Consider the following 27,408-nt stretch of genomic DNA (forward strand, 5'->3'; position numbering starts at 1 on the left):
CTCTACACCCATGGCAGTGTACCAGCACGCCCAGGCTACAGGGAAGTTTTTGACACACAGTCTGAAGCAGAGAGTTTCATCACAGGCTGTCAGGAAGATTCGAATTTCGGCATGAAATTCCTTCCTACCACACGGACTGAATGACATACACACTTTTTTGTTTTTGTTTCCCCTTCACTCTCTTGTCTCAATCTGTTGTCTGCTGCCAACATCATTCTGGGGATTATGGGAAGAGAAGACTGAAATCTGAGGAGTGTAAGTTAGGGGTGCAGTTCTAAGGCAGACTGCTTCCCTAGCATGCAAGGGCTGTTTCACCACTCGCGCCTCACCCCCAGGAGCGTCGCTTCTACTCTTGAAAATCAGACATTGCAGTTGAGCTTAGACGGACAGGCAGAAAGTAAACACTGTTTACGACATAAACTCCAGCATGCTGGATCTAATCCGTGTCATTATTGACTGTGTTGTTAAACTCTGGACTAGAAAATCAAAAGAAAATGTCATATTAGCAAACTAATAAAGCGGCAGCGCGTAACCCTGAAGGAAAAGGTTAATATGGACTCAGAGCACTTCGACATGCTTCCAATTAGTCAGCCTTCTCTGGCGGCAGAGGTTCTAAACTTTAAAATACTTCCATCTCTGGTCTTTCAGCTTTCTGCTGTTCTTTGCAGAAGCAAACATCCCCGTGCAGGCAACAGCATGAGGTTTAGGTTAAGGGGAGGTGCTGTCTGCCACACCGGACTAATCCAGTGTTGCTCTGACTTTGGCACATGCGCCGTAAGGAGAAGTTATGAAAGACATTGAAGCAGATTGTGTTTCACTGGCTTAGAAAGTCTGGAGTTATGAACCCACAGAAACCCAAAATAGACCAGTTGAAACGGAGTAAAATTATAGCATCACGAGTGTTTAGTAAGTGCTGCAAAGGGCCGTTTTTCAAATGCTGTCAGATCATGCTCTGGACAGACTGGATGCGTAATTACATATAACAATCAAGTGTCTTGGCACGGATGTCCCCTGCTTATGACCTGTCCACTCTTTACAGTTTTCTTTGTGTTTGCCTCTAATTTTCAATATCCAGTACATAATTCAGAATTAATTAAACACAGTAGAACATCTGAGTCAGGACGAACTTCATCTGGCAGAGAGTGTCACACTGCCAAAATCAGTTGCCTCAACTCCAGCAACTGGTGTACAAAACACGTCAGTCTCCTTTAGGGAAGGCACCAAAAGCAAGCAGCCACCGCAGAAGCTCCTGTCACGACTTCCTAGCTACAGCAGTAAAGGTTTGCCAGGGTCGTTCTCCTTCCCTTTCCTCTGCAGCATTGTGGGTGTAGAGATGACCACATCTCATCCTGTACCTCACATTTGAAAACTACCTCACAATTACAGGTCACTCGTAAGTGGTGGCATGGATTCCATTGTCACAATACCAGGAAGTAGGAAGTAGATGCCATCTTTCTCTTCTGGGAACAACAGGCTAGTGAGGTGAGGTCCCTGACCATGTGGATCGTAGAAGTCGCAGATGGAATCCTAGTCTAGACTTACATTGTTAAGTGTGTTTCAAATCATAGTCCATGGGGCAGTTGGAGAGACAGTTGGTGTTTAATGGGTGTGCAATTCCTAGACAGTGATGTTCATGACTGATGTTTCAGAGGTGAGTATCAGTTCCCTTCCTCCTCAGTTTCAGTTACGTCCTGATGGGAAGTCTCAAAGACTTGCTTTTACTTCTTATTTTGTGTGTGTGTGTGTGTGTGTGTGTGTGTGTGTGTGTGTGTACACTGTAATCTGGATTTAATTTCCAGCAAGCCCCACTGCTTACTTTCAAAGTCTTTTGAGATGGGTTCAGTCATAAACATCTCTTCAGATAAACAGATGAATCACCACAGCAAGCAGAACAAACCAATCGGTTTTATTCACTGACTTTGTCATTGTGAAAGGCACCCACCATCAAGTCTTTGGAATATATCCTGCCCACTCAACATCCTTTGCCCAGTGACCCTGGAGACAGAAGCTTCTCATTTTCAACATTCAAGGTCTTGTCATATTTTCATTTTCAAACAGGTTTTTGCCATTGGAGGTTGAACCCAGGGCCTTGTGCCTGCTTGGCAGACACTCAGCCACTGAGCCACATCTTAAGCTGTGTTTTCAAACAGATTCATGAGGATAGATTTCACACACCCCATGATTCCCCAGGTGAAAGTGTGCTGTTAATGCCCTCCCCCCATTTGACTGAGCTTCCAACCTAGAGTCTTGAAAATCGACTGTGTAAAGCAATGCATTCACACCCTGTGATGCACTCCATACCTGTGCGCTCACTCTCAGCACAGTGGGGCAGGCAGAAACACGATTAGGACTCCTCTTCCCGATAAGACTGTCCACTCTCATCCTAAAGATTTGTCTGTCTGCTCTTGTGGCATTTGGAAAAGAAGCCATGTGCCTCTTCTTGGGAATGCCTTCTGTTGGGGTGGCTGCTGTTTGGTAACTTGTCTTGCTGCTGTGACAAATACCTGACCAACCAACTGAGGTCACGGGCACAGTGTATGATGACAAGGAAGTCATCTTCCCAGAAACCTGAGGTGACAGATCACACTGCATCTGGAGTCAGAAAGCAGAAAGCTAGGAGGGCTGATGCTCGGCTCACTCCCTCATTTACATTCATTCCAAGACCCCATGGGTCCATTCAGTCCGAGACCCCCCGGGTCCATTCAGTCCGAGACCCCCCGGGTCCATAAGGTCCAAGACCCCATGGGCCCATTCAGTCCAAGACTCCATGGGTCCATATAGTCCAAGACCCCATGGGTCCATACAGTCCAAGACGTCACAGGCCCATTCAGTCTGCAGAATGGTTGGGCCGTACAACGTGGGACTTCTCCTCAGTTAGTCTGGTCTAGATTATTCTCACAAGCTTGACTCATCCTCTAGGTGACTCTAGATCCTGTCAAGTTGATAATCACTGTTAACTATCCCATCTGTCGTGCATAGTGACCTGTGATCTGGGAAGGGCAAAGGTCCCTTATGGATATGGACCAGCAGATCTTTAGAGAGAGGGGGGTATTTGCCAGCAGAGTTGAGAGTATTTATCAAGGGGTCAGGATTAAAGAGAGGTCATACAAGTGAATTTTGTTGTCAAAAGTCCTGCCACTTAGCTGGTCACATGACCCCCTGAAAGCCTCGTTAAGCCTCTTGTTCCTAGCTTTAAGGCAAAGGTGATTGCACCTAACTTGTGGTTTTCTAAGGGTTAAGAGAGATGCTAGGTATCATTCTTTGCTCAGTGTATGCTACCATAGATGTTGGCCAAATAGATCCTGCAACTATTGTTGGTTTCTTTGCTCCTCTCAGTTTATAAGTCTCTTGAGAATGGAGACTGCCGTACTGTCTGTGGTGCTTTAGACTCTATCTTCCTGGCAGCGCAAAGTGCAGAGTTAAAATCAATGTGCTTCCCCATGACTCATTTACTCTTTGTATGTCCTTGTGACTTTCGTGTGTGCATGAGTGCATAAGCACACACGTGCACACACTACACTCTGACTTTTGCATGGGCAACTTACTACTAGTAATTTAATTTCAAAAAATAGGGATGATTATCTAAGTTGTTATTTCAGTGGTGAACCAGTGAAAGCAGTGTCTGTTCTGGGCATAGTCAAGACACCCAGAAATCACTTGGTTAGATGAATCAACCTGTGTTACACAATGATACTCACCACAACTGATTCTGTGAATATGACAGACAACTAGAGAGAGATGAGCCAAGAGGCGTGTCAGTAGGCGTGTGTGGTAATAATGGTGGGAGATACTAGAACAGTTCAGAGAAAAAAAGGGAGTTTGGAAAGAGTTGATGTAGGCATTTTTGGTGAACTGTATAAATAGTACAACATCAAGAAGAGTGGTGGAGACCAAAGTAAGAAAGAGGCGGTTAATAATATGCCCATGACCTCAGTTCACAGTGAGCTAGGTGCTAAGTGTTAGCAGGAAGCGGGAAGCAGGGTGTTACATGTTCTTTGAAGATGAGTGATGTGGTCCTCTCGCCTCTGGCAATGCATCATCAAGTGTGTTTCTGCCTCCTATCATTTTGGAAAGGGCTTAGGGTAGCTCCCCTGGCTGAATTGTTACTCAGAAGACATTGTCTGGACTCTATTCTGTACAGAGACCGAAGGAAAATATGGAATTCTTGGTTTATGAAGGCCAGTTCATGAACCAACATCTTAAAAATTAAAAAAAAAATGTTTTCCACCTTCTGTCTTGAACATGTCACACATCTTGGTGAATATATCTTGTATATTGTCATTGCCAAAGATAAGATAATCTGGAAAGGTTTGAGCTTAAGAGCACTAGTTTAGGTTTTCAGTGGATTCAGGAACCAGTTTGGGTGTCTCTGAGAGGAGAATTTGAGGCTAAGATAGTTGTTAGGTCTTTTGAACACCAATTTTTCCCACACATCGCCCCCCCCACACATACACACAAAGAAATTGTCATAGATGTTAAGAATTCTCCTTCACAGCACAGTGACAATCAGGATAGGTAGGTCTCAGATAAGGGCAAGCTTTAGGCTGAATTTCAGCATGTAAACGGATTATGCATCGCTTCTTCGTGGCTAGGACTTACTTATTCATATCAGCTTAACACCGCCAACACTGTCTTACAGCCTGGCTGGCTTGTACCAGCCTTTTCTGTTGGGCTCTGGGAATTCAAAGGCTGGGAGGTGTGGACCCTGAGTCAAGCATCTCCAGGCTGTCCCAGGAGCACCCAGCATCTTAATGTCACCGACTGTGGTCATTTCTGGCACTTTCTTACCTGGGGATGCCTTAAGACTTCCTTGGAGATTGTTCCAGGCTTGGCAGAGTGTCATGGGGCCAGCTGTGTGGACTCACGTTCTTGGGACTGATCTTTATAAAACTCATTTTGGAGAGTCTCCAGGGCTGGACTTAGTCATATATGTCTTTCAGGATTGTTTCCAATGACCTTCTCTTCAGCAGGTAATTTTTTTTAGTTCTTTTCTTTTTATGCACAATGGTTGTGTTTATTCATTTATGTTAGTTTTTTGGAGTCTGGAGAGTCTGTAGAACCATTGCGAAATCAGGTAAGCCTGATATGCTCACAGGGACCATAGCCACAGACGGGTTAGTATCAGGGTCACCTAATGAGAGAAGATCTAACCAGCCACAGATGGCTCTGAAGGGCCTGGGAGCCACGAAATGAGAGTAGCACTCAGAAACGAGGAAAGGCAAGATAGTGGGTTGTCCCTTCTAGTTTACCAAAAGGGATGTGACCTTGCCAGCCTCTTGCTTTTAACCCAGTGAGGCCTGAAGTAAACTTCTGTCCTCTAGTACTGCAGGATACCTTTCAGCTTCAAAATTTGGTGAAAGCACAGACATTTTTGTTGTTCATTAATGATTGTTCATTAATAAAATCTTATTAACTTTTTTGAAAATTTGATATATGTATAAAATGTATTTTCATTATTGTTTTCAGTTTCTACCACTGTGATAAACACCATAACCAAAAGCAGCTTGGGAGGAAAGAGTTTAATTGGCTTACAGGTCACTGCCCATCATCAGGGAAGTCGAGGCAGGAACTCAAGGCAGGAACCTGGAGAGGCAGGAACCAAAACAGAGACCACAGAGGCACACTTGTTACTAGCTTGTTTCTCATGGTTTGCTCAGTCTGCTTCATGATACAACCCAGAACAACCTGCCCAGAGGGGGCACAACCCATAGTTGACAGGCCCTCCTACATCGGTCATTCATTAATAAAATGTCTCACAGATTTTCCTATGGGCAAAGCTAATGGAGGAAATTTCTCATTTGAAGTTCCCTCTTCCCAGGTGACTCTGGATTGTGTTAAGTTGCATAACAACAACAGCAATAATAATGGTATAATCATATCCATTCCCCACTTCCTGTCTTCCACTCCTTCTCCTCTCCCCTTCTAACTATTTATCTTATTTTTCTTTGGTTTTGCTTTTTAATAGTTTAATTAGTACTTCATGTATGAACATGAATGTAGCATGAGCAACCTACAAAGAAACATACCCCTGAAGAAAACTGACTCTGTCCTGCAGTAACTGTCACCTGGTTCCTCAGCTCAGTGGGGCCTTATGGGCCCCTCCCCCATCATGATAGAATATCGTCTGACCTGATCTTAAGAAGGTCTGGTGCATACAAACACAGTTGATGTAGGTTCGGGGGTGCAATGGCCCCAGCGTGTCCAGAAGACACTATCTTATAGCTGTTCTCTCCCTCTCTGGCTCTCAGAGACTCTCCTGCCCCTATACTGCAATGCTCTCTGAGCCTTAGGGAAAGGTCAGAACAGAGAATAAGATAGACGTCCATTTAGAGCTGAACACACTCATCCTCAGCAGTGTGACCAGTTGTGGGTCTCTATATTGACCCTGTCAACTGCACAAGAAAGCTTTTCTGGTGAGGGGAAATTACAGTACTAACCTGTGGGCATTAGAATGAGTGTTCAAAAGATAGTTTGATATTATGTCCATTTACCAAAATGTGGCCACCCCAACCACAAGGTTCTTGTCCAAGTTAACTAACTGTACCAGCCATGAGTTCCTTCCTGTAGAAAGAGCCTTAAGTCTAATCAGAAAGATATTGGTTATACTTATGACCTTTATGCCACTATTGTATCAGTGATTATATCTTTCTGGACTAGTTAATATTGTAACTTATGAGGTTCCTAGCTGCGTAAAAATTGACGACTCTTCTCCCCCATCTCCTATTTAACATATCTTGACAAGAAATAGTTCAGATTTTCAGATTGGGAAATATTTGCTTATCTTTTTCAGTGGCAACAAAAAAATATGGTAACAAAACAGAGAAAACAGTGAGCTCAAATATAAACCAAATCATACAAAATTCCATTAACTATTAAATGATGAAACATGAAAACAAAAAGGTAGAAATTGTTAAAGCATTAAAAAATACTCAAGCTAACTACATTGCTATAAATGAAACAGTTTCAATCAAAAGAAATACACTGAAAGGAAAATAGTGGGAAAGATATTTTATGCAAAGATAGACTACAACAGACTGAAATGGCTCTAATATGACAGAATTTAAGAACCTCCCCAAAGTTACTAAAGATAAAGAGGGGTGTCTTTTCATGAGACATGTGCAAATCCACAGGAAGAAACATTTGTTATAACTGCATCTAGCAACAAGGAACCCCAAACTGACCATTCAAAGGACAAATGGATATTTTTGGCAATATTGACTGTTAATTTTAATATAAGTTGAGTGACTCTTATCTGATATTTTTGGGGCCACTATTTCAGAGTTGGAGATATTTGCATAGAACATAGCAGACAATGAGGACTACTGAGAACTCAAGAACAATGGCAATGGGTTTTTGATCCTACTGCACGTACTGGCTTTGGGGGAGCCTAGGCAGTTTGGATGCTCACCTTACTAAACCTGGATGGAGGTGGGCGGTCCTTGGACTTCCCACAGGTCAGGGAACCCTGATTGTTCTTCGAGCTGATGAGGGAGAGGGACTTGGTCGGGGGAGGGAGAGGGAAATGGGAGGCGGTGGCAAGGAGGAGGCAGAAATCCTTAATAAATAAATAAATTAAAAAAAAAGTGTTCAAGAGAGGCGCAGCGGCGGCGGCGCCAGACGCACAGAGGCGCAGCGGCGGCGGCGCCAGACGCGGCTGAGCAGCGGCCAGACCCAAGCGGCTGGGACAGGCATGCAATAAGGAGAGCAGATCGCCCTACTACAATTGAATCAAAGAGGTAGGCCTTTGGTTGGCCAGGTCACTGGCACAAGGGGAGCCTGGTCCTGTCCTGAAGATCCTTCGGAGGGGTGAGAGGGTTCTTGGCCTGCAGCAGGAACCACGAAAGAGAGTGAGGGCATTTTGTAAGCAGAGCCCTTGGCCAGCAGGGAAACCTGATCCGGTTTCTAAAGGATCCATTGGATAGGATCAATAGGAGGAGATGGGCAGGCGCCAAGGCAAGAACTCACCCAATAATCCGAAAAACAACATGAAAACATCAGAACCCAATGATCTTACAACAGAAGTATTTGAACAACCTAACACAGAAGAAGTGGAAAAAAATCGACTTTATGAAGATAATAGAGTCCCTTAAACAACATGTAAAAAATGCCCTTATACAAATGGATGAGAAGTATAACAAAAAGTTTGAAGAAATGAGTAAATACGTACATGATACCCTGGGAAACCAAGAAAAAACCATCAAACAGGTAATGGAAACAGTTCAAGAATTGAAAACTGAAATGAAGGCAAAGAAGAAAATACAAACTGAGGACCAGCTGGATATGGAAAATCTAGGCCAACGAGCAGAGTCTACAGAAACAAGCATAATCAATAGAATACAAGAGCTAGAAGAAAGACTCTCAGATGCTGAGGACACCATAGAGAAAATAAACGAACAGATCAAAGAAAACAGCAAAGCCAACAAATTCTCAACACAAAACATTCAGGAACTATGGGACACAATAAAAAAACCAAACCTAAGAATAATAGGAATAGAAGAAGGAGAAGAGTCACAGCTCAAAGGCTCAGAAAATATTTTCAACAAAATTATGGAAGAAAACTTTCCCAACTTAAAGAAAGATATTCATTTAAATATTCAAGAAGCATACAGAACACCAAACAGACTGGATCAAAGAAAAACATCTCCTCGCCATATAATAATCAAAACACAAAATATACAGGTTAAAGAAAGAATATTAAGAGCTGCAAAAGAAAAAGGGCAAGTAACTTATAAAGGTAAACCGATCAGACTTACACCTGACTTCTCGATGGAAACTATGAAAGCCAGAAGGTCCTGGATAGAGGTTCTGCAGAAGCTAAGAGACCATGGATGCAAACCCAAACTACTATACCCAGCCAAGCTATCGTTCACTATCAACGGAGAAAACAAGACATTCCAGGATAAGAACAAATTTAAACAATACGTAGCCACAAATCCAGCCCTACAGAAAGTAATAGAAGGAAAATCGCAACCCAAGGAATCCAACACTGCCAACACTGCCTACAATAACCCAGGCATCTAATGACCCTTCACGAGCACATCTCAAAGAAAGGAGACACACAATCTCTACTACCAAAAGCAATAAGAATAACCGGAGTAAACAACCACTGGTCATTAATATCACTTAATATTAATGGGCTCAATTCACCTATAAAAAGGCACAGGCTAAAAGATTGGATACGAAAACAGGATCCAACATTCTGCTGTTTGCAAGAAACACATCTCAACCACAAAGACAGGCACCTACTCAGAGTAAAGGGTTGGGAAAAGGTGTTTCAAGCAAATGGTCCTAAGAAAAAAGCAGGTGTGGCCATACTAATTTCTAACAAAACTGACTTCAAACTAAAATCAATCAGAAGAGACCGAGACGGTCACTTTATACTCATAACAGGAACAATTCATCAGGAGGACGTCTCAATCCTGAATATATACGCCCCCAATATAAAAGCACCTACTTATGTAAAAGAAATATTACTAGAACTCAAGGCAGACATCAAACCACACACACTAGTAGTAGGAGACTTCAACACACCTCTCTCTCCAAGGGACAGGTCAATCAGACAGAAACCTAATAGAGAATTAAGAGAACTATTGGAGGTAATGAAGCAAATGGACTTAACAGACATCTATAGAACATTCCACCCAAATAGGAAAGAATATACCTTCTTCTCTGCAGCTCATGGAACCTTCTCAAAAATTGACCACATACTCGGAAACAAAGGAAACCTCCACAGATACAAAAAAATATCAGTGTCCACCTGTGTCTTATCAGATCATCACGGATTAAAGTTAGAAGGCAACAACCACGCTGCCCCCAAAAAACCGACAAACTCATGGAAACTGAACAGTCAACTACTGAACCACACCTGGGTCAAGGAAGAAATCAAGAAAGAAATTAAAGTCTTCCTTGAATTTAATGAAAATAAAGGGACAACATACTCAAACCTATGGGACACAATGAAAGCAGTGCTAAGAGGAAAGTTCATAGCACTAAGTACCCACTTAAAGAAAACGGAGAATGCATACATTGGGGACTTAAAAACACATCTGAAAGCTCTAGAAAAAAAAGAAGCAGACGCGCCCAGGAGAAGTAGAAGACTGGAAATAATAAAACTGAGGGCTGAAATCAACAAAATAGAAACACAGAAAACAGTCCAAAGAATCAATGAAACAAAAAGCTGGTTCTTGGAGAAAATCAACAAGATCGACAAACCCCTATCCAAACTAATTAAACGACAGAGAGAGAACACGCAAATAAATAAGATCAGAAATGAAAAGGGGGACATAACCACAGACACAGAGGAAATTCAGAGAATCATTAGATCTTACTACAAAAGCCTGTATGCCACAAAACTGGAAAATACAAAAGAAATGGACATTTTTTTAAATAAGTATCATATACCAAAGCTAAACCAAGACCAGGTGAATGATCTAAATAGACCGGTTTCTCGCGAAGAATTAGAAATGGTTATCAAAAATCTCCCTTCGAAAAAAAGCCCAGGACCAGATGGTTTCAATGCAGAATTCTACCAGAACTTCCAAGAAGAATTAATACCTATACTCCTTAAGGTATTTCACAATATAGAATCAGAAGAGTCATTGCCAAATTCCTTTTATGAAGCTACAGTTACCCTGATACCAAAACCACAAAAAGACCCAACCAAGAAAGAGAATTACAGACCGATCTCACTCATGAACATCGACGCAAAAATCTTCAATAAAATACTGGCAAACCGAATCCAAGAACACATAAGAAAAATTATCCATTATGATCAAGTAGGCTTCATCCCAGAGATGCAGGGCTGGTTCAACATACGCAAATCTATCAATGTAATCCACCATATAAATAAACTGAAAGAAAAAAAACATATGATCATTTCACTAGATGCGGAAAAAGCATTTGACAAAATTCAACACCCCTTTATGATAAAGGTCTTGGAGAGAATAGGGATACAAGGGTCCTACCTAAATATAATAAAAGCTATTTACAGGAAGCCAACAGCTAACATTAAATTAAACGGAGAAAAACTCAAAGCCATCCCACTAAAATCAGGAACACGACAAGGATGTCCACTCTCGCCATACCTCTTCAATATAGTGCTTGAAATTCTAGCAATAGCAATAAGACAACATAAGGAGATCAAGGGGATTCGTATTGGAAAGGAAGAAGTTAAGCTTTCGTTATTTGCAGATGATATGATAGTGTACATAAGCGACCCCAAAAATTCTACCAAAGAACTCCTACAGCTGATAAACAGCTTTAGTAACGTGGCAGGATACAAGATCAACTCCAAAAAATCAGTTGCCTTCCTATACACCAAGGATAAGGAAGCAGAGAGGGAAATCAGAGAAGCATCACCTTTCACGATAGCCACAAATAGCATAAAATACCTTGGGGTAACCCTGACCAAGGAAGTGAAAGATCTACTTGACAAGAACTATAAGTCTTTGAAGAAAGAAATTGAAGAAGACACCAGAAAATGGAAAGACCTCCCTTGCTCTTGGATTGTGAGGACCAACATAGTAAAAATGGCAATTCTACCAAAAGCAATCTATAGATTCAATGCAATCCCCATCAAAATCCCATCAAAATTCTTCACAGATCTGGAGAAGACAATAATCAACTTTATATGGAAAAACAAAAAACCCAGGATAGCCAAAACAATCTTATACAATAAAGGATTGTCTGGAGGCATTACCATCCCTGACTTCAAACTCTATTACAGAGCTACAGTATTGAAAACAGCTTGGTATTGGCATAAAAACAGAGAAGTCGACCAATGGAATCGAATAGAAGACCCTGACATTAACCCACAAACCTATGAACACCTGATCTTCGATAAAGGAGCTAAAAGTATACAATGGAAAAAAGAGAGCATCTTCAACAAATGGTGCTGGCAAAACTGGATGTCAACCTGTAGAAGAATGAAAATAGATCCATATCTATCACCATGCACAAAACTCAAATCCAAATGGATTAAAGACCTCAATATCAGTCCGAACACACTGAACCTGATAGAAGAGAAAGTGGGAAGTACTCTACAGCACATGGGCACAGGAGACCACTTCCTATGTATAACCCCAGCAGCACAGACACTAAGGGCATCATTGAATAAATGGGACTTCCTGAGGCTGAGAAGCTTCTGTAAAGCAAAGGACACTGTCACTAAGACAAAAAGACAACCCACTGACTGGGAGAAGATCTTCACCAACCCTGCAACTGACAAAGGTTTGATCTCCAAAATATATAAAGAACTCAAGAAACTAGACCGTAAAAGGCTAATCAACCCAATTATAAAATGGGGCACTGATCTGAACAGAGAATTCTCAACAGAAGAACTTCAAATGGCCAAAAGACACTTAAGGTCATGCTCAACTTCCTTAGCGATCAGGGAAATGCAAATCAAGACAACTTTAAGATACCACCTTACACCTGTCAGAATGGCTAAAATAAAAAACACCAATGATAGCCTTTGCTGGAGAGGTTGTGGAGAAAGGGGTACACTCACCCATTGCTGGTGGGAATGCAAACTTGTGCAACCACTCTGGAAAGCAGTGTTTCGGTTTCTCAGGAAATTCGGGATCAACCTACCCCTGGATCCAGCAATACCACTCTTGGGAATATACCCAAGAGAGACCCTATCATACAACAAAAGTATATGCTCAACTATGTTCATGGCAGCATTGTTTGTAATAGCCAGAACCTGGAAACAACCTAGATGCCCTTCAACGGAAGAATGGATGAAGAAAGTATGGAATATATACATATTAGAGTATTACTCAGCAGTAAAAAACAAGGACTTCTTGAATTTTGCATACAAATGGATGGAAATAGAAAACACTATCCTGAGTGAGGTAAGCCAGACCCAAAAAGAGGAACATGGGATGTACTCACTCATATTTGGTTTCTAGCCATAAATAAAGGACATTGAGCCTATAATTCATGTTCCTAGAGAAGCGAAATAAGGTGAATCCAAAGACAAACACATAGGCATCCTCAGGAATATTAACCTTCATCAGGCGATGAAAGGAGACAGAGACAGAGACCCACACGGGAGCACCGGACAGAAATCTCAAGGTCCAAATCAGGAGCAGAAGGAGACGGAGCACGAGCAAGGAACTCAGGACCACGAGGGGTGCACCCACACACTAAGACAATGGGGATATTCTATTGGGATCTCACTAAGGCCAGCTGGCCTAGGTCTGAAAAAGCATGGGATAAATCCGGACTAGCTGAACATAGCGGACAATGAGGAATACTGAGAATTCAAGAACAATTGCAATGGGTTTTTGATCCTACTGCACATACTGGGTTTGTGGGAGCCTAGGCAGTTTGAATGCTCACCTTACGAGACCTGGATAGAGGTGGGCAGTCCTTGGGCTTCCCACAGGTCAGGGAACCCTGATTGCTCTTCGAGCAGATGGGGGGGGGGACTTGATCGGGGGAGGGGGAGGGAAATGGGAAGCGGTTGTGGGGACGAGGCAGAAATCCTTAATAAATAAATAAATTAAAAAAAAGTGTTCAACTACACAGAAAAAAAATCAGAATATGAAAGTCTTGAACATCTCTATCAACTAACAGCCTACTAGGAATTTAGTAGTACTCCACCCAATGAAAGAATACCTTTAAGGAAGAGTTTTTTTTAATGGATTTCACTGAACTCGCAGTGCCAGGGAGATTACTCGGAGGGTGAAGGCACCTGCCACCAAGCCTGACAACCCATAGGACCCACATAAAGAGAGAACCGACTCCTGCCAGCTGCCCTCAGACTTTCATTGCTTATCACCAACATACACACCAAATAAATAAGTAAAACGTGAAGAAAGGCTAAAATGACAAGTGTTATGTTTTGAGAACACCATGGTATTATTTTAGAAATGAACAATAGAGGTAAATATGATGAGATGTCTCCATATGAAATGTTCAGAAAGAATAACTCCTTAAAGACTCAAAAGCAATACCTGGTTGCCTAGATTGGGGGTGAGGAGCAGAGGTGGACCAAGAGTTGGCACTAAGAATACATTGGGGGTGGTAAAAATGGTCTATGGTTGGCTTATTTACTCATCGTGGAGAATTGCATATTGATTTACATACCATTATGACTCAGTAAACCTGTATTTCATTTGTACTTATTCCTGTTGTTTTACAGGCTTAGAGAACACTAATATTACTACCCTCATCACTTTTACCTTCATCCAAAAGTTTATTTTTGGTGACTTTTGTGTGTGAGTTGAGAGTGTTCTTTAGGGCATGGTAAATATTTAGAATGTTGATCTTCGAATCAGAGCAAATATTGAAACAAGTTAGATGAGTTCCCAGTTCCTTCTCAGGGATGTCACCAGAAGGAAAACCTTGGCTGGAACTCTGAAAGGAGCTTTAGAGCTGCTTTATGCTTCATCCAGTCAGTAGCAAGGCTTGCATTTGGGGAGCTGGAGAAGAAAGGACCTTGTAATTGTGTGCGTTTTCTTCCTGGCGTCTGTTAAAGATCTTATTCTGTACAACCTAGACTAGGCTAATTTATGCAGTGCCTAAGGAACTGCCCATGCATTTGGAAAATCATTTTATGCTGAGGGGGCATTGATGTATGCCAGTTGTCAATATTCATACAAGTGATCTGAGCCTTAGATGGGTCAAAGACTCAATCCAATTCCATCTCGGGATCATTTCATAACTGTCCAGTGCATTTTACTGAGGGAATCAGTTAAGAAAACAGAACTATTGTCATTTCTGATACCAAGGGAAACTCTCATAGAGTGGATAATTATCTTGATGGTGGCAAAATTGATCACATTGATTAAATGGGTCTCTTGCCATAGGTGGTGCGTGGTGCATACATCTGTAGATTTGATTTGATTTCTTTATCAGAGAGACTTTTAGAGGCATGGTCAGAGAAGAACCCTTTCATCACCTTGACTGATGGTGGAGAATAAGCTCTAGTGAGTGACCTCAGTGTGTAATATGGTTAATCCATGTCCTCAGATCTAAGGACAAGAGCCAGTTCTTGTAATTTCCACATGGAAGCATCGATGGAGCCCTCAGGAGGACATGCTAGTGACCCATCTTAGAGTTTAATTGTTTGCTAAGTTTCCTGAGCACTTCATAGCCAGAGAGGACCTCTTAGACAACCTACACTACACAAATTGTTCTGTCCCCACCACAGCCTCATTCCACCCTGCAGCAGGATGCTCAAGCGTGACTGCTAGCATGCAGATGATTCAATGTTTATTGAGATCGTCACATTAATATATTCCTATAAACGGTGCTAGTACCCATGAACCTACTGCTGGTTTCTTAGTTCACTGTCCCTTTCTACTTAAATCCTTTTCATTGGCCAGCTAATCCTTTTAGATCAATCTATAGAATTATTTGTGCAGTGGTTGTTTCTCATTTAAATGGGAGGTTAGATTCTGCCAGATACAAGCAAATACAAGAAGCTTTTTAAGGTTCTTAAGCATCTTCCTCTAGAGATGGGCTCATGAATGTCTAATTCACCAAAGACTATTCTCAGGTCAAGAGAGAAGCTTACACAACTCCTTACCTCTATTGGGCTTCCTTTTTTCCCTTAGGAATTGTGTTGGCTAGTTTTATGTCAACTTGACACAGGTTGTAGTCATCTGAGAAGAGAGAACTTAATTGAGAAGATGCTTCCATAATATTGGGCTGTAGGCAAGCCTGTAGGACCTTTTCTTAGTGATTGATGGGGGTGGTTCCCAGCCCATTGTGGGTGGTGCCATCCCTGGGCATGTGGTCCTGAGTTCTATAAGAAAGCAGGTAAGCAATCTTGAGGAGCAAGCCAGTAAGCAGCACCCCTCCATGGTCTCTGCATCAACTCCTGCCTCCAGTTCCTTCCCTGTTTGAGTTCCAGTCCTGCCTTCCTTTAATAATGGAATAAAATGTGGAAGCATAAGTCAAATAAATCCTCTTTTCCCCAACGTACTTTGGTCATGGTATTGCATCATAGCAATAGTAACCTTAACTAAGAGAGAAATGGGCAATGATGGGAAATTATAAAAAGTCTGAATATTTAAGTGGAAACTCTACAGCTATTTTAGAAGGCAGGCTTCCTTCTATTCAGCACAACTGAAGGGCCTTAATAATTACACCAAATAAGTGTCATTTGGTGACTCAGCATTTTACAGACTCCCAGTCCATTCCCAGGGTCACTGTAGCATTTTACAGACTTTTCAGTACAGGAGATGAGTTTGTTCTTGGAAAGTTATTTTTCTAACCAAATGACACGGATTCACTGTAATTATTAAAGTCTCTGCCCTTAAAACTGATTTAAATTTAGGAATCAGCACGTTTTAAGACTGATGAAGTTTTTAAATGAATATAGCTCATTAATTTATATTTATACAAGTCATATTCTTTGATTTGGTAGAAAAAATTGTAAAAATATCTGGTAGATTGTCAAATCATTTTTAGACGGTTGAATCATTTCTTGGGAAGTTAAATAGAAAATACTTGCAGAACTTGTGGTTTATGAAAAGGCTCTCTAGTCTAATGAACAGTGACAGCCACACGGACTTAGTAAGCAGAATCCTTGGGACACTTCTGGAGCCTCCTGGTATGTGCACTACAGTTAAGTGTTGGGCTGATGCACAGGGCATGTATTCTGGGAGGAAAGAAGATGAGATCCCTTTACAGGGGGTACGGTTCTCTGGAAATGAGGTAAAGGTGTCGGGTAAGCCCAAAAGAAGAGTGTGAGATTCTCAACTAACTGTACTTAAGAATTTCTAGCAATCTATGTTGAGCCTTTTCAACACTGAACATTGAATAACCATTTGTCATTGAAAAGATACAAGTCAACTGTGTGTAGCATTCTGTGGATATGGGGAAGATAGCCACAGCCAATCCCCAGCTAAGCAGGTTGGGGAGCAGCCCAAGGATGAGGCAGGGTGACACTACTCTAGCATTCAGGGTGTTTTCCTGGGGTGGTTGGCTTCTCAGCTATGTACAAGCATCTCTCCAGAGTTCTCAGCAACCAACCTGAATCACTTCACAGTATCTCGTGGTTACAGAGCCTGGGGATGAGAGGATAGGAGGAGAAGTGTGGTACATTCCAAAGAAGGGAGGTACGGGGACCTCTGGACTCAGGAAATAGCAAGGTCTTCTGATAAATAGAATGAGCCAAGTGAATAAAAAAGAAAAAAACCTTAAGGCTCAATAGAATAAAAGCTAGTGAATAGATTGGCTGAGTATCGTGTGTAAGACTATCTTATGAAAGGAGACATAATGTGACCCAGTGTCGCAGGTCAGCATCTTCACACCTGTAAAGTTGTCCCTCTTCACACGGGTAGAGGGGGCTTTGTTAACCTGATTGGGCCATATGAGAAGCCACTTCCCCATCTCTGGGTCTCCTCCAGAAAGGCAGTTTAGATTTCTTTTTGTGTCTTGTCTTGGCCCTCAGAAGTCCCACCATCTTGCCTTATACAGGACCTGATATTGTACTAGAAACCTCATTGTCTTTGAACTGTACACACAAGAGACGTGGTGTGTACATCACACACCCTAGTGTATAGGGTCTATTTCCACTCAGGGATGCAACCTACTTCCATGGATGCAGCTGAATGTATTGCATTAGTATTGCTTGGCTATCTAGCCCGTACCTACTGTCTACATGCAGGATTGATGTTTGCTTTTCCTGTACAAACTCACTGTCTGCCTACAAATTTCTCAGGAAGAACAAGTGTAAGCAAGAAATGCACAAGTGCCACTGTCACCCATGAGGGAGTCACAGTAAGTGGAGGCCTCTGTAAGCAGATACAAAGGCTCTGTGGAGAACAAGGTGCCACAAGAAGATCCTGACTAGGTGCCAAGGAAAGGGGGGAGTAGGCTCATAGTGGGAGGCTGGGCTCTATTTGAGAAATGAAGGAAAAGATCCCAGAGACATCTGAATAACTCTTCTTATAATCAAAGAGAACACTGATAAGGTAGTAGAAAAAAAAAACTTTCCCCAGTGAGACACAGGCATTAAAATCTCCCCTTCTAAGTTGTCCTTCCTGTCATGTCTTTCTGCAGTCCCTAGAGTTTCCCTGCTCCAGAGTGATCAATTCCCATTGCCTCCTCTTTCCAGGATGACCACTTCTCATTGGCTCCTCTTCCCAGGAAAACCACTTCCCATTGGCTCCGTTTATCAAAACAACTTCCCATTGGCTCCTCTCCCTAGGACAACCACTTCTCATTGGCTCCTCTCCCTAGGACAACCACTTCCTATTAGTTCCTCTCCCCACCTCCCATTGGCATCTCTTCCCAGAACAATCGCTTCCCATTGGCTCCTCTACCTAGGACAAAAACTTCCCATTGGCTCTTCTTTTCAGGATGACCACTTCCCATTGGCTTCTCTTCCCAGATCCCCACCTCCCTCTCCAGTCTCTGCTGATTTGTCGGTAAAAACAGAAATCAGTGGCCCAGAATGTCCTCTGTCTTTCACTCAGGTGATCAGGTCCTGCATACAATCCACTCTCCACTTCTTCAAGGAATCTGGAAGGGTCTTCCCTATACTACTCCTGAGTCATCTCCCACATTTTACTCTGATTTCACCCCTCTCTGCCTCCTCAAGAATTGGTCTGGAGTCTCCATGTTCTCTCTCCAATCCCCTTTTCTCATTGTTCAGCCATTTGGGTCAGCACACAAGACTTGCCCTAGTACTATCCTTCAGCAAATCTTATCCACCCCAGCATTTCACTCCGTGTCCTGCTAGAACCTCTTCCAAGTCCACCAACTGGATCCTCAAAATTGGTACATCTCTCAGGTCACTCCTCACTCCACTTTTGTCCTCTCCTAGCCACACTACCTATGACGGGATAACATTTCCAACGTGTAAATCAGAAGTAACCCTCCTAGTCAAGGCTTCAGGTGGCTTCTCAATGCCAGCGAACAGACCCCAACTCTTTAACTCAGCTGATGGGATACCCTCAGGTTTGCTGGCTTACTGATTCCATCTCCCTTCTTCCTACTCTGTACCACCAAGTTTCCACCACCCTGGACTTGAACTTTGATGGCCCTTCACATGCCCACCTCTTTTCTGTCACTCATGTCTGTTGAAGGATGAGAGCCACTTGTTTGTCCCAGCTGCCAGGCTTAGCTTACACCTGAAATAACCACACAGAAACTATATTAATTAAAACTCTGCTTGGCCATTAGCTCTAACTTCTTATTGGCTAACTCTTACATATTAGTTTAAAGTGTCTACATTAATCTGTGTATAACCACATAGCAGTGGCTTACTGGAGATTCTAGCTGATGTCCATCTCTGGCAGAGGATCCATGGCTTCTCTCTGACTCTGTCCTTCTTCCTCCCAGCATTCAGTTCTGTTTTCTCTGCCTATGTAAGTTCCGCCCTATCAACTAAGCCAAGGCAGTTTCTTTATTCATTAACTAATGAAAGCAACACACGAACAGAAGAACCTCCCATACCACATGTCCCCCCACTCATGGCCCCTCTTAGGAAGACCGTCACCAACCCCATCTAACTGACTGCCCTCTTGCTCATGTTAGCCTGGTGACCTTCACCCACCCCATCTAACTGACTGCCCTCTTGCTCATGTTAGCCTAGTGATCCTTTTTGTCATTTATCTGAGTTTCAAGAGCTCCCTTCAATGGGTCATCCTAGCATCTTAACTTACTTTCCTTATTTGTAATTGGTTGTTTTTTTTTTTAACTCTTCAGCTCTTTACTCTTTTGGGGGCCCACCACCCAGCTCCCAAATAAATCACGTGGAAGCTTATTCTTTCTTATAAATGCCTGGCCTTAGCTTGGCTCATTTTTAGCTGACTTTTCTTAGATTATCCCATCTACCTTTTGCCTCAGGGCCTTTATCTTTCTCTGTTCTCTGTACCTTTCTTTACTTCTTACTCTGTGGTTTGCTGTGTGGCTGGGTGGCTGACCCTTAGTGATCCTCTTTTTTCCCCCAAGATTTCTCCTCCCATTTGTTTTCTCTGCCTGCCAGCCCCACCTATCCTTTCCTGACACGCTATTGGCCGTTCAGCTTTTCATTAGACCAGTCAGGTGTTTTAGACAGGCAAAATAACACAGCTTAACAGAGTTAAACAAACGCAAAATCAAAGAATGCAGCACATCTTTGTATCATTAAACAAATGTTCCACAACATAAACAAATGTAACACATCTTAAAATAATATTCCACAACACTTGTTTTTATATAAATAATACTGTCACAGAGAAATATGTGCTATTTCTACCCCCCTGAGGTAGAAAATAGGTTCCTATGAACAGCTTGCTAATTTTCCTTGTTCAATGATGTACCCTCGTGCCTCCAAAAGAGTCACTGGCACAAGCAAGCTTAATCAATACTTTGTGTCTGACTTAACCAGTCTGCCACCCTTGTGGTTTGTGGCTTCCACCTTCCCTTCCAAGGGAGTGTTTCATTTACTAGTGTTAGTCCCACTGCTTTGGGACATTAACATCTTTTTGTTTAAATTCTTATGTGTTAACCTTTGAGAAAGAAAAAAAGGCCCATTTTCTCTCTCCTCCCCCACATCTGTAAATGCCTTCCTTTTGTGTCTTCAGAATATCTTGACTAACCCTGCCCTTCCGTTCCTGGGGTACACAAGGGCGTGCTCATTCACAACTCTATGTACCCTTTTTGTTCAATCATTTTTACATTTATTTTTTAGTGCTTCTCATTATGCAAGTTCTGCTCCTGCTAGGGTTAGGCAATGCTTCCCTTGTCTCCTTCCCTTCAGCTCCTAGATTAGCTCTCACCTCTGCCTCATAGAGTTTCCTGTTCTCAGTGCTTCATAGAAGTGGGACTGGGCAACATTTGTCCGTCCATGTCTGACTAATTCTGCCTAGCTTAGTATTCTCAAGAACAAGAACTAATATTTATGGCCAGATTACCCACCCTGTGACATGGGCTGTCAATCTTGGTCATCCTTCTACTGTCTGTCACCATAGGTGCCATGGACTTCAGTAAGCCCCAGTTTCCTTATCTGTAAAGAATGGGGAATACATGTGGAATCATGAGAAGTAAAAGGTGTAATACTAAAAGATTTTTAATCCATTTTAAACTCAATGTATAGTCGCTCCTTTGGGAATCTTAAAGCATGTATTTTTCAAAAAAAATCTATAAAAGCAATTCAGCTGACAGTTTTGGGTACTGATTTTCCTGAGAGATTAAAGCAATGATATATTGATTTCCACATTCTCTGTGTGTTTTTAATCTCAAATAATGCCAGACCCACTAAGATTCTCTGCCCCACTTTGTAAGGATGTGCTTACCTTGCTATGCCGACCGCTCTAGAGGCAGTGGGGCCTGGGGTAGCAGAGCCCACAAATGAGGCAGTCTACAGTCTCAGGCCAAAACCAGCTTTCTTCAGAGCATCAGACAGTTTACACTCTGAGGGCGAGGGGGAGTCACCTGAGGAAAGTGTCCAATCACAAGGCCAAGCACACATGGCAGGCAAGTCACATGGGGCGAAAGTATGTTTTTCTGTAGAGGCACACAAACAACAATAGGCAGCTGTGAAGAATAGTCTGAAGTAAACCCACTCCTATCTGCTACACCGGGGAGGGGCACAAAAGCACATTCCAAGGGCGATTCCGTGTTCTGAAGAAGCTGAGGTCATCTTAAAGACCTTCAGAACATGCCCCTTCATGTTCTGAACCTGTGCTCTGCCACCTTACCTACCCCAGGCCTGTGTTATAATTATGAGCTCATCAGAGATGGACAATGTGGTTTCCTAGCAAAATATAAGATATGTTGGAGGGTTTCTAATACAAAAGCATCACCTCTCTTCAACAGATGCTATGGAAAGCACATACTTACCCTCTGCATGGTGGGAACTGGACTTGCAAGGCTAGCAAAACCTTCCTCATTTTGCTACCTAAAAATGAGAGAATATTTAGAATTGAAAAGAAGCAGACAGCAATGTCATTATATGCCTTGAGTAAGATAGAAGGGACCAGAACTGAGAACTATTTCATGTGTACAAAATAATAATTCCCTTTCTCCTGCTACCTGCTTTGAGTGGAGTTTTCAGTCCTTGGCCAACAAAGGACTGCTAACAGTGCATTAACTGGACACAGCTGTGTGCACCAGTGATGTCCACAGCAAGTGGCTATCCTCCCAATCACGTCTCTGAAGACTATCACTCATAGGCTCACTGGTACCCTAATGTTCAGCATGGCAAGTGTGCACATCTGCCTGTCTGCATTGACCTCTTTTCTTCAGTTTATTAGGTTGTGATGTAGCATACATCACTTCTTCACTCTTAGGGATACATTCTATATGTATTCCATAGAAAGGGATATTAATTAGGTCTTGCATTGGAGGAGTGGTGAGGGAGGGGTGTTTAGGATGATGCCCAGATATTCAGATATTCAGAACTCATCACCATGGTTGGGGATTTTATCTGTTCCATGTTTAATTGGTTGGAGGGTTCTCTCCATGCCCACTAGAGAAAGAAACCTCACAAGAGCAAAGAATTTGTCTCCTAGTGCTGTGCAGTTCATGGAAAACATCAGGTTCCCAGAATATAATGATGGAACCGTGGAATTATGGCTGGAAGAAGAATGGGAGGACAGTGATGGAGCTGAGGTTATATATAAGAGCTGTGGGGCCCAGGGCAGCCTGGCCACACATAATGGGTCCCAGGCCGTGTGGGGCCCAGGGCAGCCTGACCACACATAATGGGACCCAGGCCGTGTGGGGCCCAGGGCAGCCTGGCCACACATAATGGGACCCAGGCTGTGTGGGGCCCAGGGCAGCCTGGCCACACATAATGGGTCCCAGGCCACACTGCTGCCATAGCAGGCAACACTAGGTTCCAGGAAAAGCCATAAGCTGGCACCACACAGGGACAGCCAGCATCTAAGGGGAGGTACCTTAGACGGGAAGTCCAACCATTAGATAAGATTAGATAAGATCACCAGAAGTCCCTGAGTGTAGGACTCACCTGTTCCCCTTTTGCCAAGACAAATGTCAGCCAATCAGGGTCCTGAAACCTGGAAATCCCCTCACCCCAACCTCTGCTATTATATAAACACTACCCTGACTGGTCTTGAGACTCTCTGCTTTCAACTGCTGTGTCAGACAGAAGGAGAGTCCACATGTAAGCGTGAATATTTGCTTTTACACACAGGACTCGGTCTCCTATTTGGTTTTTGCAGGACTCCATGATCTGGGCATAACAGGAACTATAGCTGAGGTTATATATAGCTACTACAGCCGTGGTGTACAGGAATTAGAGCCGTGGAGTATAGGAACTGCAGCCATGGGGTACAGGAACTGCAGCCATGGGGTACAGGAACTAAGGCAGTGGGGTTCAGGAATTACAGCTGTGGAGTACAGGAACTATAACTGTGGGATACAGGAACTGCAGCCATGGGGTACAGGAACTAAGGTAGTGGGGTACAGGAACTACAGCTGTCATGTGCAGAGGCTATAATTATGTCATGTAGGAGCCATGGCTATAGAACATAGGAACTATAGCTACAATACACTTGTGCAGTGCTCAGCCCTAGGATGGTGACAGGAGACTTGTGGGAAAGAGGACAATCCAACAACTGCTAGTAAGTCTTTAAGGGTATAATCACTGAAAGAGAAAAACCAAGGACAGAGAATAGTAAAGTTTCTCTCCTGAAGGGCTCAGGCCATAGCTGTCTCCGTAAGCTAATAGGAGGGTTAGCGAGGGCAGTTAGGGAGAAAGAGCTATAAACCTGAGCATTGGATATGTTTCTCAGGAGAGAAAGATATGTTACTGAGATAAGATGGAATTACTTCCCATTGTCTTGAAAGAATACTTTGGGGGGATTTTGAAGATGTGGGCATTCATAGAAACCCACAAGGGATGGCTATGTTAGATAGATAGATAGATAGATAGATAGATAGATAGATAGATAGAGATAGAGATATTATAACCTCAATAGCATGAGAACTGACTAGCCCACTTGAGAACAGAGGGATCCATGAATGATCAGTAAAGCCAGCGTGGAGCATCAGGTGGAGAATGGAAAGACAGCGATGGAGCAGATGTGGCAAGAGAAGATGCTCTTGGGTGTGAAATGGACCCTTCCTCCCAGGGGTTCTCAACTTTAATGTAGATTATTTAAGCATAGACCTACTGATCAGTCAGTCCTATAATCTGCTTTCAAATCTCATTTCATTCACTCTAGGAGATATGTGTTATAACTCATCATACATACACATGCATGCACACACACACAAACACACCATACACACACACAAACAAGTGAACACACATGATCACAGACATACATACACAAATAGACCCACATGTAAACACATACACACTTATACACATCTACATACCCACACTTACACATATGCACCCATACACTCATACACATACATACACATATACTCACACACCCATACACATGCACACATATGCACACATAAAAACATACACATGCACACATACACTATGCACATAGACACACATATGCTCATACACATATATACTCACACATACATACATATACACATACCACACATATACATATGTATAAGTTCTCTAAAGAATACACGCCATCCCTATGGGTAACATATGCAGATGGCCCTCATCTACTTCATGTCTTTAATGCTGGTCACAGTGCATTAATCTGATTTCAGTCCCCATTAGCAGGTCATATGACACTTTAAAATATTAAATGAATAAATAAAAGAAAAAACACTGTATATAACTTTTATGCAGGAAAGTAGTGAGTTGGGAAAAGAGCATATTGTGCTTACTTTTTATTTTTATTGTGTATTGTTCATGGTACTGAATTACAGGACTTTTTCATACAAGTAAATACAGTATATTGAGCATATTCCTCCCCATAACCCCCTAGTAAACCCTCCCATTTCCCCTCCAGTCCTTCCCCAAGGTTACTGTGGTATTTTACAAACATTTCAGAGTTAGCAAGTGTAATTCCACACCAGCTCTATAAGACAGGCACATAATGGATATCAGAGATTAATATAATTTACCAGAACTCAAGGGCAAAAGCTTCCACCCAGGCAGACTTTTTGTTTTGAATTATTTTATTTTCAATTGGCCAGCAACAATTACATAAATATTATCTACTTACGGAGTCTAAAATAAATACGTTGGTATGTTTATATCGTGTAGTGATTAGAACTTATCAACAAATCTTTCCGGTACTTATAAGGCTTCTGAGCTGAAAACATGTGGAATCCATACTTTTAGCAACTTTGGAATACTTCTTTTCAAACACTGGCTGTACTGTCTGCAGGTGGACAATAGAGGGTCTCACTTACAAGCCAAGATCCATCTTCAAATACTACTGGTTACACAATCGCTTTGTGGCAAAGGTATAAATAAATCCACCCTGGCTCCACTCCTTTTGTTCAAGTCCCTCTTGGCTTTGGACTGTAGATCATGAGAGGCCTAAATAGCCGTGTCATCAGTGGACCTAGCTTTCCCCGGTGGCCTTTAATAAATATGTGTGCATTGTTCATGTAATTGCACCTGTACCTGCCTGGGCTGACTGGGAGAGGATAATAATAAGCCGCGTTCCTCTCTGCCAAGATGCAGCCTGTGTGAGTTTCATTAACAGGAGTCCTAAAATAAGTGACCTTTCTAATCCCTGGGGACTGGCCCTAACTGCAGTGCCTGTTTCCTTTCCTCCAAAGGATTTAACAACACGGAGAGAACGTGTGACAAGGAGTTTATCATACGGAGAACGGCCACCAACCGAGTCCTCAATGTCCTCCGCCACTGGGTCTCCAAGCACGCGCAGGTAATCCAGAAGTTCCAGCGACTGCTTTCAAGGATTTTGTGTTTAAGTGAACTTTTTCAGTCATTACTCACATAAACTATCCCCTGACACACTGTGGTTAGAAGCCCTGGGAGTTAGAAGAGAAGATGTAAAGAAAAGGCATATGTATTTCCAACATTGCTATTTCACATCTACGGATAATCCGAGGCACATTGGTAAGCAGGAGCTCCCCCATCTTCAAGGCAGCACCCTCTTTCACACTACAGCAACGGTCACAACTGCACTAGAGAATCCCAGGGTTAAATTTCCCAGGGTCCCCTCTGAGAGTGGACCTGTGCCTCAGAGGCCTCCATCTTCAGTAGCACCCAGAACCCCTGGAGGCAAACACCACAGTTCCCCATAAAGGCCAAACATAATTTTTATCTGGTCAGGGAGGGCTTTCTTGGACCAATTCACAAAATTTGCAAAATTCACAAAGTCTTAACTTGTGTCTTTTTATTGTTTTGGTTCCTAGTACTCTGTTTTTTTTTTTTTTATTGCGAAAAGAAGAAAAAAAAACATAAACAAAAAAACAAGTTTCCACCTCCTCCCAGCCTCCCATTTCCCTTCCCCTCCTCCCACCCTTCTCCCCCTCCTCCCACCCATCTCCCCCTCCTCCCACCCTTCTTCCCCTCCCCCCACTCCTTTCCCCCTCCCTCTCCAGTCCCCAGAGCAGTCCGGGTTCCCTGCCCTGTGTTAAGTCCTAGGTCCTCTCCGTCCATATCTAGGAAGGTGAACATCCAAACTGGCTAGGCTCCCACAAAGCCAGCACATTAAGTAGGATCAAAACCCCCTGCCATTGTCCTTGGTGTCTCATCAGCCCTCATTGTTCGCCTAGTACTCTGTTTTTAAGTTTTAAGAAATCTCACAGTTTTCAATTCAAAAGGTTTGTAGAATTTATTTCCCCTTTGCACAATAAAGCCAGTCCCCTCTTTACCTTGTTGGTTCTGAGTATGCGCAGTCTTTTAGGGGCTCCATGTCAGGCTTTCCTGGACTCCAAGCTTGCTAGTAGTCTATAATGAGTGTTGGCTAGAAAGACCAGGCTCCGAGTGGCTCTGACCACATATGTGACACAATTCTGCATTTAGCATGAAGTACAACACGGATGTTTGTAATTCAGCTTCTCCTGGTAAAGATGGGAGAGATGCTTGCTCTTTTTGTCTCTCTGCAGCTAGCCATGAAGCACACTTTACAGACATACTTGCCCCATGCCGTTGGGCTTCTGTCTTCATTCTACTAGTTCTGTGGTGCTGAGCACACGGCAGACGTCTGCCACTGTTCACTTTCTCCACAAAATCATTTTCTGTCATTTGCTTCCAAAGGAAGCCAAACACGGGCTGTGTCTGCCAATAGGCCCACAAGCTGTAGTGTAAACACTACAATGCGTGTGTTGATATTGCTGTGAGAGGAAGTATTTTCATGAAGCATGCACACAGGCGTGCACACACACGTGCGCACACATACACACACACCTCCTGCTGCAAAGCCTTGTGTATTATTTGCACAATTCTCAGGTTTCTGAAAGTATCAGGGTTATGCTGTTTTTGGCATAACTTCACTGTGATCTTCTGAGGAACTTCGAGGCTGGCAAGTCAACCAAGATCTGTGCCTCGCTCGTGAGACTGTCACAGACTTGACACCTTTCAGGGCAATTCTGTGT

General features: G+C 42.8%; 1 protein-coding gene across 3 annotated transcripts in view; it reads left to right on the forward strand.

Annotated features, from left to right (window-relative positions):
- The window catches only part of Rasgrf2 (Ras protein specific guanine nucleotide releasing factor 2), a 225,649-nt gene that overhangs the window by 163,462 nt on the left and 34,779 nt on the right, over window positions 1–27,408 (forward strand). For all 3 annotated transcript variants that reach the window (XM_041663521.1, XM_041663519.1, XM_041663520.1), the window contains exon 18: window positions 25,624–25,730. In XM_041663521.1, coding sequence (XP_041519455.1) covers window positions 25,624–25,730 — 107 coding nt within the window. The remainder of the gene's footprint in view (window positions 1–25,623; window positions 25,731–27,408) is intronic.

Source organism: Microtus oregoni, unplaced genomic scaffold (assembly GCF_018167655.1).
Source record: "Microtus oregoni isolate MIOR12 unplaced genomic scaffold, Mior012 000014F_ref0000157, whole genome shotgun sequence".
Lineage (NCBI taxonomy): Eukaryota > Metazoa > Chordata > Mammalia > Rodentia > Cricetidae > Microtus > Microtus oregoni.